The sequence below is a fragment of the Martes martes genome (genome assembly GCF_963455335.1).
Source record: "Martes martes genome assembly, chromosome: X".
NCBI lineage: Eukaryota > Metazoa > Chordata > Mammalia > Carnivora > Mustelidae > Martes > Martes martes.
This window is the reverse complement of record NC_137897.1, coordinates 10162229-10174667: the sequence shown is the minus strand read 5'-3', so window position 1 is coordinate 10174667 and position 12439 is coordinate 10162229. Positions and strand designations below refer to the sequence as shown.

The following is a 12439-nucleotide window of genomic DNA, read 5'->3' as shown; positions in this document are numbered from 1 at the left end:
GAGCCAATAATAACATGAGTGGCAAACCTTATACCTTTTATTTTCCTTGCCATATTGGTAACTAGGTTATTTTATATACTGTAGAATTTTAGAAATAATAGTGGAGATCACTGTCTTTCCCTTGACTTTATGGGAGTTATTTTGAAGTTTCAGTTAGACGTAACATTTGTTGTAGGTTTTTAGAAGATATACTTAGAGCAAAGAAAGTTTTCCTTGTTTGCACCAAGTTTTGTTTGCTTTACACAACGTTGAATTATAGCCAGTGTGGTTTCCTCGTTGAAATAAAAGCTTTTCCTCATTTAATTTTGTTAACGCATATATATTTCTACTTGCTCAAGTAAGTATAGAAAAAAGAAAGAGAAAACAAATATGGTTAGCTAAAGAGAAAAGAGAAAGGGGAGAAGAGACACATGAGATGCAAGACTTCTCAGTGTTTACTTTTTTTTATGTGGCTTTGATTGTTGAACCAGCCCTATTCAGAAATGTCATTGAGAAGCATGTTATTAAGGTAGTAAGCTCCTCTGCTACATTTTCTAATGATCATTTTTGTGTCCTGCCTGGGCCTTATTTGTGTGCACGTCTTTCTGCAACGGGGACAGTGGTAGGGACCTATGGCTGCCGACTCAGTCTCTTTAATGGTTACTGATCCAGGTAGGCTTCTTACTTCTCATTGAGACAATGTGAGATGATTTTTCTCTTCTCCATTAAGTTTTCCACTTCATCTAAGCTTTATAACTTCTGTGATAAAGCTGGTGATTATATTCTTTTATGATTTTTATAATCTCTACCACATCTTTAATTATGTCTGCTTTTTTGCTCCTTGTGTCTTTGCATTTTCCCTTTGCACTTAATCAGTCATCCTAGGCTTGTCTGTTTCACTAGTTCTTTAAAAAAACCAGTTTATGTTTATTACATTGACTAGCTTCTTTCTATATCATGAATATCCGCTCCTATTTGTTTCCTTCTACTTTCTCTGTATTTACTCATGTTCATTTTGCAGCTCCTTGAATTCAATCTCTAGCTGATTTTAATTTGGGCCTTGTTTTCTAATCAATGAATGTAAAACCACAGATATTCTGTCGCTCAGCTTTAACTAGTAATTTCCATTGTGGTATCCTCTTTAACCCAACTGTTATTTAGCAGAGCTAAGAATTACACACAATATAAGGAAGTTAACCTGTGGCTTATTCAGAGGTGTGTTATTTTAGTTTCCTAATATTTGATTTAAGTACCTGGTTGACTTGTTTTTGTTTTCTGGTGCCAAAACTCAGGATTGTTTTTTTATGGTTTTAATATGGTTGCTTAATGGTGTGAAAACATGAGTTTGTATGATGTAGCTGCTCTGGAATTTGAGACTTCTTTTATGACTTAATAATGTGGTGAATGTTTGCAAAAGTTCCAAGAGCACAAATATATTTTCTAAAGTATATATATTCCCAATTTGTTGAGAAGGCACTATACATTCATATATACACATACATATATATCTTTGATCAACTCTGTTCATTGTGTTAGAATCTAAAATCTTGGGAAGCCTGGTTGGCTCAGTCAGTAGAGCAGGAGACTCTTCAGGGTCCCGAGTTTGAGCCCCATGTTGGGGGTACAGTTTACTTAACAAAACAAAATTTTAAGGATCTCTTCCCTGCTTGCTCTATGTATTTCTGAAAGAGGTCTGTTAAAATCTTCAACATGTTTGTGTATTTCTTGAATTTCTCTCATAATTTTGGGAGCTTTTGCTTTATATATGTGAAGGCTATACGGTGAGATACTCATGTTGTTCGTTCTAAATGTTATACCTTTTCAGAGTTCCATTAATCAACAGTAAAATTCCTTTTTAAATGTACTGTTTTACACTCTAAATATTTTGTCTAACAAAAGTGCAGCCAAGACATTTATCACTTTTGGTTAATACACTTTGTTTTGTACACTTTTTCCCCATCTCCTTATTTTCAACCTTTCTACATTAGTGTCTTGTAGGTAGAATGCAATTAAGATTTTAAAAAATCTGCTCTGTTAATAAGTATTAAATTTGTCCATATTTATGGTAACTTGATAAAGTTGGGATTATTTCAGCTGTCTTATTCCGATGTGGGACACAATCCCAGGATTCTGGGATTATGACCTGAGCTGAAGGCAGATACTTAACTGACTGAGCCCCCTAGGAGCCCCCATCTGTTTTGTTTCTTAAATTCCATATATGAGTGAAATCATATGATATTTGTCTTTGTCTGACTTATTTCACTCAACATAATACATTCTAGTTTTATCCACGTTGTAGCAAATGGCAAGATTTCATTCTTTTTGATGGCTGAGTAATATTCCATTGTGTTTAAATAAAACTTGACTAAATACAAGCTGATATCCTAGAAGTGACAGTATACTAGTGACAGACTCTTTAAAGTTGCATATCTCACTTAACATTCAGGATGAACATATATGAAGAATAGGTATCAACAATTTAAAGAGGTAAGTAAAAAAAATATTTGCCAGGCACTGATAAAAGTCATTACTGAGAATAAAGATTCAAAAATAAGCAGGTCTACCAATTCTCTATCCCATCACCAATTTACCACTCAAGTCACCATGTAAAGTTACAATCTTACATGAATGGATAAAGATGTGGTATATATACACAACTGAATACTATTCAACCATCAAAAAATGAAATCTTACCATCTGCAATGTCACGGAGGAAAGAGAGGGTATTATGCTAAGCAAAATAAGTCAATCAGGGAAAGACAATGATCATATGATCTCACTCATCTGTGGAATTAAAGAAACAAAACAAAGGATCACAGGGGAAGGGAGGGAAAAATAAAACAAGACAAAATCAGAGCGGGAGACAAAACATAGGAGACTCTTCATCATAGGAAACAAATGAGGGTTGCTGGAGGGGAGGGGGGTAAAGAGATAGGGTACCCGGGTGATGTAATGAGCACTGGGTATAATACTGACGGATCACTGAACTCTACCTCTGAAACTAATAATACACTATATGTTAACTAATGGAATTTAAATAAAAAATAAAATACAATATTAAAAAGTTATAACCTTATAGTCTCTATGACAGAGGCCTGGTATTTTTAGATATGTAAAATAAGGACAAAAATTGGTAAACTCTTAAAATCTCCTCCTCTTTCTCTGATCATGACAACTTTAAAAGGTTAACTGTGAGAATGTTAAAGATGGAACAAAATTTTAAAAAAATGCAAGTGTCTGTTTACATATCTTTTAAAGGCTTCCATTATTGGAGGATAATACATAACTCATTAGCTTTGAGGACTAACTTATGATCTCCCACTATATGCTAGCTCAAAATGGAGACAGGTATTGCAGATACAAAGAGGAATAAAGCCTGAGTGGATCTAGAGAGCTTATGTGAAACATTCAATAGTGTAGTTACACTATTTTTAGTGAATGTCATTTCCCTTCTATTCTACCTCTCCAGAGAGGGCAGCTGATAAGGACAATCCCCGTTTTATGCACCCTTTACCTACAGAGGTTCCCTCCCATCACTGCTAATCATCCTGTCCCTGAAATTCTCTGAGATCATCCTGGTTCTTCTATTTCTCTAATCACTTTGTCTCCTTCATCCTAATAAAATGAAGGCACTCTTCAAGGTTAATTGCTTAATGGGAAAAAAAAGAAGACAGAAGAAAGACATCAAAGAATAACCTAAAGGTTATACTTCAGATGAAACAATATTATGATCCCAGATACAAGATCCAAAACTCAAGAAGGAATGGTAAATAAAGATACTAGTAACTATATGGTAAGTAGACAAACACTAACATATAAAACAGTAAGAAATGGGGGGAGAGGTGACAATGGAGAATGAGGTCAGAACTACACAATGACTCTATTTTTCATGGAGTAGAAAAGAGGAAAAACTCTTAACTCATTTTATGAAGACTGCATGATCTTGATGTCAAAACTGCACAAGAGATGTATAAGAAAGGAAAATTATAGGCTAACTTATGAATACAGATGTAAAACTCCTAGACAAAATGTCAGCTAACTGAAAACAGCAATGTATTTTAAAAATCTGATTAATAGAGGCTACTATATTAACAGATTAAAAAAGAAAAAAACAAGTGAATGTCTCATCAGATACAATAAATGTGTTCAATAGATGAAGAAAATACATTTAGTAAATAAAATTCAACCATCAGTAGCGATGGGAACAAAACAACAAACAAAAACCCAAACGAACAAACCAGAAGTAGACGGAAACTTCTTCATTTTCATAAAGGATATCGACAGAGATCATACTTGATGGTGACATGTTTGGGGCTATCTTTCTAAGATCAGGAATAAGACAAGTGGGCTTTTCTCACTGCTTCAATTCAACAGTGTTCTAAAGTCCAGCCAGTGTAAAGTAAAAGCATTTAAAGTTGTAAGAACTGGGAAGATAGAAAACTGTCATTATTTCAAGCTGATGTCAGTGCCTACAGAGAAATTCCAAACTAATCTAGAGATAAATTATCAAAATTAGTAAGAGCTGGTAAGGTTTTTGATTCAATATTAATGTAAAAGAGTCAAATGTACTTTCTGTTAACCACGAATAATCAGAAAATAATTTCTGAACAGATACCATTTAAACCACCACAAAAATAAAACATGTAAGTACCTGGGAATGAATTTAACAAAAGTGAGTTAACCTTTATGGAGAAAACTATAAATCTTTCTATAAGGAAGAGTTTAGCAAAGATATCCCAGATTCTTGGTTAGGAAGACACAACCCTGATGATGTCAAGCCTCCCAGAAGTGGTCTTCTGATTTAATACAATTCCATTCAAAATTCCAACAACAGTTGGTTTTTTGCAGAAACATGATAAGCTGATCCTATAATTTATATGGAGGAACAACGGGCCAATAGCCTGTTGAAGGAGTGATTTTCACGGAAGCAGAAGCCAAATGGTCCATAAAGATATGAAGAAATGCTCAGTCTCGCTGGTACTCAAAGCAATGCAAATTAAAACCATAATGAGTTATCCCTACACCTTAATCAGATGGGCAAAAATAAAAAAAAAAAAATGAAACACCAGCACCACCAAATTTTAGAGTATGGAAAAACAAGGACCGCTGGTTAAAATGAAAGCTGGTATAATCACTTTGGGAACCAGTTCAGCATTACCTAGTAAAGTTGAACACGTGCCTCATCAATGATCCACACATTTCACTGTTGGGTGCAAACCCGAAGGCAGCAGTCCTCAAACTTCTTGTTCTCAGGACCCCTTTTACACTCTTAAAAATAACTGAAGACTCCAAAGGGTTTTTTTGTTTGTTTGTTTGTTTGTTTATATGGGTTATATTTACCAGTAGTTATTCTATTGGGTATTAGAACTAAGGAAAGTTTTAAACATGAGAACACATAAGCACATATCCTAACGGCTGTCAGAGCAATGACATCACCACATGCCATGTGACCTCTGGAAAATGCTATTGTATGCTTGTGAGAGAATGACAGTGAAAAAGGAAAATGATGCTTTGGTGTTATAAAAGTTGTTTTGACCTCTCAAGCTCCTTGAAATCGTATCAAGGAACTACAGTTCCTGGACCAACTTTGAGAACCACTGCCCTAGAGAACGTCTAGGCACCAGACATGTTTAAAAATGTTTGTAGCAGCACTGCACATAATAGCAAAGCCTAGAAACAACCCCAAATTCACCAACTAATATTTTCATTCCATGCACTACTATGCAGCTATCAAAAGCAATCAATTATACTTATGTTAGACAATACAAATGACTCTCGAGTAGCAGAAGCAATTCATGGAAAATACATTCAGCTTTTTTTTAAAAAAGATTTTATTTATTTGACAGAGAGATCACAAGTAGGCAGAGAGGCAGACATAGAGAGAGGGGGGAAGCAGGCTCCCTGCTGAGCAGAGAGCCCGATGTGGGGCTCGATCCCAGGACCCTGAGACCATGACCTGAGCCGAAGGCAGAGGCTTAACCCACTGAGCCACCCAGGTGCTCCTACATTCAGCTTTCACTTAAAGTTCAAAAATAGCTAAACTTAATAAAGTACTGGTGAAGAATACATCATAGGCAGTAAAGCTAATGAAAAGCAAGAGAATGAGTAACACCAAATGCAGGACACACCACTGCCCCTGAATGGCAGTGTTAAGTACATGGGTGTTCACTTTATTCGTGTTTCATACAATCTGTACTTAAAAGATATTTCAAATTGTAAAAAATAATAAACCAAAAAAAAGCAAAAATTAAAAGAGGAAATTATCAAATGAGAGAAAATTATTTAATGGCAATGAAAGAAACCACAAAGGAATGGGTAGATTTGAATAAATTGGAAACATGAAAAAACTTTCAAGACATGTCTCCAAAGGCAAAGGAAACAAAAGCATAAATGAACTTTTGGGACGTCATCAAGATCAAAAGCTTCTGCACAGCCAAGGACAGTCAACAAAACAAAGAGGCAACCCACAGAATGGGAGGAGATATCTGCAAATGACACTACAAAGGGCTGATATTCAAGATCTATAAAGAACTTCTCAAACTCAACACCTCAAAAACAGAGAATCATGTCAAAAATGGGCAAAAGACATGAACAGACACTTCTCCCATGAAGACATACAAATGGCTAACACACACATGAAAAAATGTTCATCATCATTAGCCATCAGAGAGATTCAAATCAAAACCACACTGAGATGCCACCTTACACCAGGCATTAGAATGGCAAAGATGAACATGGCAGGAAACAAATGTTGGAAAGGATGTGGAGAAAGGGAAACCCTCTTACACTGTTGGTGGGAATGCAAGTTGTTGCAGCCACTTTAGAAAACAGTGTGGAGATTCCTCAAAAAATTAAAAACAGAGCTACCCTATGACCCTGCAATTGCACTACTGGGTAATTTACCCCAAAGATGCAGATGTAGTGAAAAGAAGGGCCATATGTACCCCAGCAATGTCCACAATAGCCAAACAGTGGAAAGAGCCGAGATGCCCTTCAACAGATGAATGGATAAAGAAGATGTGGTCCATATATACAATGAAGTATTACTCAGCCATCAGAAAGGATGAATACCCAACTTTTGTATCAACATGATGGGACTGGAGGAGATTATGCTGAGTGAAATAAGTCAAGAAGAGAAAGTCAATGATCATATGCTTTGACTTACTTGTGGACATAAGGAATAACATGGAGGACTTTAGGAGAAGGAAAAGTGAATTGGGGGAAATTGGAGGGGGAGACAAAGCATGACAGACTGTGGACTCCGAGAAACAAACTGAGGGTTTTAGAGGGGAGGGGAGTGGGGTGATGGGTGAGCCCGGTGATGGGTATTAAGGAGGATACGGATTGTATGGAGCACTGGGTGTTGTACATAAACAATGAATCTTGTAACACGGCATTGAAAACTAACGATGTATTTTACGGTGACTAACATCACATGATAAAAAAAAATTTTAGAAATGAAAAAAGTGAAAGTAACATAAACAAGAAAAGCCCAAACCAATTTTAAAAGCCATAGTAATGAAAAAAAATGTGAACTACAAACCGATGTAAGTATCTGAAAAGAAATTTACTCTCACTAGCAACCAGGATGCAAACTAAAACAAAGAACCATCAGTTAAGGAGTGACGACGCCACACGTGGGTAAGGCTGTGGTGAGACTAACACTATCACACGTGCTGGTGGGAATGAAGCTTGGTGCAACTTCTGGGGAGGAAAAGGTAGCACATACATTAAGTGTCTTAAAAATATTCACACTCTTGAAACCAATAATTCTGGTTCTAGACATGAATCTTAAGGAAACAATCTGAACTACTGCACAGAAAACTGTATTAACAAAAAACTGGAAGGAATATAAATATCCAAATAGGAAGTATTTAAAAGAAAATTCTCTTTTTACTCAGCTGAGTATTAAACAGTAATGTAAAACACTATTTACTTCATCAATCTAGGGAAAATAAACTTGATCGTGTCAAGTAAAAAATGCAAGCCCTAAAATTACATACACGATAGTCTTTTAAGTACTTTTTAACATACAGGGGAAAAAAAAACATATAGAGGGCACCTGGGGGCTCAGTTGGTTAAGTGTCCCAGCTGGATCTCAGCTCAGGTCTCAGTCACAAGATCGTGAGTTCAAGCCCCCTGCTGGGCTGAATGCTGGGTGTGGAGCCCATTAAGAATAAAACCAAAAACCAAATGGAAAAAAAAATGCCTCCATTGTTAGCAGAGCTATCTCTGGATGGTTATCTTATGGGGGACTTTTCCAGCTTTTCTGGTATCATCCAAATTTATTCAAACGAATTCATATACTTGTAAAGTCAAGAAACAAACCTAAAATAAGAGAACACACCAATGCCTCAACTGGTCTCCAAACTCACTAAAGTACAAACATCGTTTTTGTTCAAAGCTCTCTACACCACATTCCCACTGTTTTCAGCAGGTGTGCTTACCCTCCTCTTAGAGCTCATCAAAGCGGACTTCCCATGGCTTCCTGAACATGCCCTATGCATTCTCACTACAGCGCTTTAGCTCAGACTATTTGATTCATCTGGATCACATTCTCTACCTGCCCAAGTTCTACCATTTTCCAAAGTTCCACCTTTTCTGTTTTCTCACTTGGTGCTAACCAATAGCCCCAACCACGTGTGATTTTTTTTCCCTGTCTTTGACTTCTACAAAAATGATTTTAGCACTTATTCCTCTTGATACAATTTGCCTGAATTCTAATAGTTAGCTCTGTCTTAATGCCTCTACTAGAGTGTAGTAGTTCAGGAAGGGGCTCTATCCTTCTTCAGTTCTTCCTCTAATAAGGACACACTGCTTCTCAGAATTAAGCACATAATGAGTATTTGAGGAACCAAATAAATTACTGTCACAAGGGAGTAGTCTCTTGCCTTGGCCGCCAGAAGGAGGAAGAGAGAACAGGAAACGTTTCTCATTTGAAACTCAGCATGGAATTTCTCACAGAAACAGTGAGGAAAAAAGGACCACTTGTAATGCATAAAACAATTATGAACTTTTATTCTTTCTGACAGCTACAAATCTATCCATAATTGGCAACTTAATTTCTATGGAAACAAAAATGTGCTTGGAATTCCCAAGAACCTACCTCCAAAAGAGTTTCTGGAATATAGCCAGTGCTTAAAGTGATGTATTTGCAGATAATATTTTCTTTTAGGAAAAACGTCATGTTTGCTTAAGTCAGCCTTAAGCGTCTTTTGAAACAAAATATTGTTAGTGACAACAGAAAGGGTGAAATGAAAGAGGAAATAGGAAAGTGCAGGTTCTCTAAGCACTTGAGTTAATTTCTAAAAAGTAAACTTGAAAGGGTGAACACAGGCAGACCAAAAATCCCTTTTTACCACTTTCCTACTTTACCTTTACCTGATGCAGTATCTCAGGAAACAAGGTAGAAAAGTGTTCCCAGGTTTTTCCTTCCCCGTTCAAGTCTTTAAATTAATTAAATTAGTATTTACAACAGCTGTGCAGGTAACCCATTCACACGAACCCAAGCGTGTATATTTAACGACAAAACCCTCTCTATACTTAATGCCATAGAGTGCTCTCCTTGGGAATAATGCTTGTCTTTATGAAACATATTGTGAGGGCTGCTCTTTGCCAGATTTTGCGGGGGGTGGGGGGATGGGATGGGATGGGGAACCAATTAGGACAACTCATAAGGCAGACTCAGATTAATCTTCCTATGTATATATTTAAGCATTGCTATATTAAGTATATATTGAAAACTGTGCTAAGTATACAGAAGTGAGTCAGTCCTTGCCCTGGCTGCCCCAGACCCATATACATTTTACTGGAGGAAATGAACAATAAGCAAGTAAACAAATGAACACGATAATTACTGGTTATGGTAAGAGCTGTAAAGGGGACAAAACAAACAAGACAGGGAGGCTATTCAGTAATCAGCAAAGGCCTCTGAGATACATTTAAACCAAGATGGAAAAGAAAAAAAGGACCGAGCCATGAACACTATCTGGGCAAGAGCCTCCCAAACAAAGAGAAGTAGAAAGGTCCCAAGATAAAAACAGATTCAGTCTGTTTGAAGAACATAAAAGAAGCAGTGTGGCTGGTCATGTTTTTCAAACCCTGGGTCATGTAGGATGTGATGTCAATTTTGTGGGTCACTGCAATGGGGGTCATGGGTTTTCTGAATAAATATTCTTTAAGGAACTTCTGTTCCAGTTATGTGTGCATGTGTGAGAGTGTGTGAGGGATTGCTATGTGTTGCAATGTGTGATATGTTTCTTACTGTGGGCAGTGGTGAAATCTGTACTAAGCGAAGAGAGTGGTTACAAATTAGGATGTACGGGTGGGCATGAGCTTCAGCATATATGGCCCTGCACTGTAGGCCACCCTAAAGAACTGAGATTTTGGGGCGCCTGGGTGGCTCACTGGGTTAAGCCTCTGCCTTTGACTCGGGGCATGATCTCAGAGTCCTGCGATCGAGTCCCGCATCGGGCTCTCTGCTAGGCAGGGAGCCTGCTTCCTCCTCTCTCTCCGCCTGCCTCTCTGCCTACTTGTGATCTCTGTCAAATAAATAAATAAAATCCTTAAAAAAATTTTAAGAATTGAGATTTTTATTCTAAACACAGTGGGAATTTATTGAAGAGTTTTAAGTTGGGGAGTGACATGCTCTAAGGCAACATGATGGTGTTGCCGAAAGATTTTCACTATAGTGAAATTCAGAAAACTAGCCCAAGGCCTAGCCATTAACACCAAGGATTCAGAGTGAATCACTTAATCTCTCTAGATCTTACTTTCTTCATTTTAAAGAGAAGGCTGGACCAAGATAACTTTTAAGATCTTATCTATTGCTAAACTTGTATAACTACACACACACGCACACACATGTATACATATATCCTGCTTCCTCCATTGGGCATGAGTACCCGACTACTGGGAAGACACTAGCCCACTAGGTCAGGTTCTGGGTTCTTAAAATACTATAAACCACGTAACTATAAGAACATTTCTATAGAAAGCAATCTTAGAATTACCTTTTTACTGGAACCACCTATATTATTTAAATAAGATCTCTGGGCTAAACGTGAATCAAGTGCTTTTGCAACTCTCTGGTGCAAAGTTTGGGATGGGAAGAAAATTGACAGGGAGGATGAACAGATTTACTGACCAGGTTATTTGGAACACATTTCCTTACTTGTTCTAGGTCATCATTGACATTTAATCTAGGGCAGTTTAAAGTTGCAGAGAATCTCTACAGGGCACTGAATTCAAGATGCAGAAGCTTAAACCCTTCCACAGCAACCAAATCAACTTGGGACAAAATATTCATTGAGAGCCTACAATAGGTTAACCCCACACTAGAAAGTTTGATCTGTGTTTTTTCAGTTAATCCTCTTAACCTAATTATTCATATTTCATAGATAAGGAAACGGGGCTTAGAAAAGACAACTAAGCTATTAAGTGGCAGGGCCAGGATTCAATATTTCATATTTATGATAAAATCATCCTGCAGGTTTTAAAAAATTACTGTACAAGGATTAAATCATCAGTTTCAAGTATCTGGGACATCTGTTCAACCATATGAACACATAATGTTCAACCAATAAATCAATTCTAGACTCACAGGTACTTTGTCTAGGTACAGTGTGGGATGAAAAGAGAACTGGTTCCAGCCCTGGAAAACCTAGTCCGTGGGTAGCATACTGGGTTGTATGAAGTGGAATTAGGCAAAATATCCAAGGAATTTGTATCCCCAATTAAGTACACCTGAATAGCATTATGGTGGTTTCCAGATTCTTTTTCTCTATTGTTGCTGGTGAAAGGTCAGCAGAAAACCGTGCACTGGGCAGTGTCACCTATACCACGGGCCTTGAAAGTGTCCTGCAAGTTCCACGAACTCGAGATGCTAGAAACTGACCAATTTCCAACTTACATTAACCCTTTAGGAAGCAACGGGCGTATCACCTGACCAGTTGGGAGCAGCGTGCATGGCGCGTTATGCTAAAGAAAACCTTGGAAACGTGCAGGGCATCATTACTGTGAGGGTCGAAATGGTCCCTAAAGCCTCCCAAAGACACCTGCAAACACCTTTGGAAAGTTGGGGACGCTCATGCACACCTGCCTCAACAGCGAGAACGCGGTACCCACCTGTCACGTATTCGGCTTCGAATCTCCGTCGGGTCTCAGAGATGAGCTTGGCTTTATTCTGGGCGTGATACTGAAAGGGAGACACGAAGGGACGCTTAGACACCACGCGCACCACACCGCTTCCCTTCAGCCCAACCCACCTACACCTGGGCGCAGAGCCCCCGGGCTTCCGAGGAAGCTTCCGGGTCTGCCGGGAGGGCCGGCAGCGGCGTGGTTGCCTCCTCACCTCGGCCATGGTCGCGGTCGTGGACGTGATTTCGATCGCCGTGGCCACTTCTCCACCTGTCCGAATATATCATCACTGGCCAGGCGGGCCGGGAGGTAAAGAGGGAAG

At 38.1% G+C, this 12439-nt stretch overlaps 1 protein-coding gene across 3 annotated transcripts in view; it reads right to left on the bottom strand.

Moving 5' to 3' along the window:
* MOSPD2 (motile sperm domain containing 2) overlaps window positions 1-12424 on the bottom strand; it is a 58953-nt gene extending 46529 nt beyond the window's left edge. For all 3 annotated transcript variants that reach the window (XM_080795803.1, XM_080795804.1, XM_080795805.1), the window contains exons 1-2: window positions 12332-12424; window positions 12106-12175 (exon numbers count right to left, since the gene is read on the bottom strand). In XM_080795803.1, coding sequence (XP_080651929.1) covers window positions 12106-12175; window positions 12332-12340 — 79 coding nt within the window. In that variant the 5' untranslated portion in view covers window positions 12341-12424. The remainder of the gene's footprint in view (window positions 1-12105; window positions 12176-12331) is intronic.
* Between the last annotated feature and the right edge of the window lie 15 nt (window positions 12425-12439).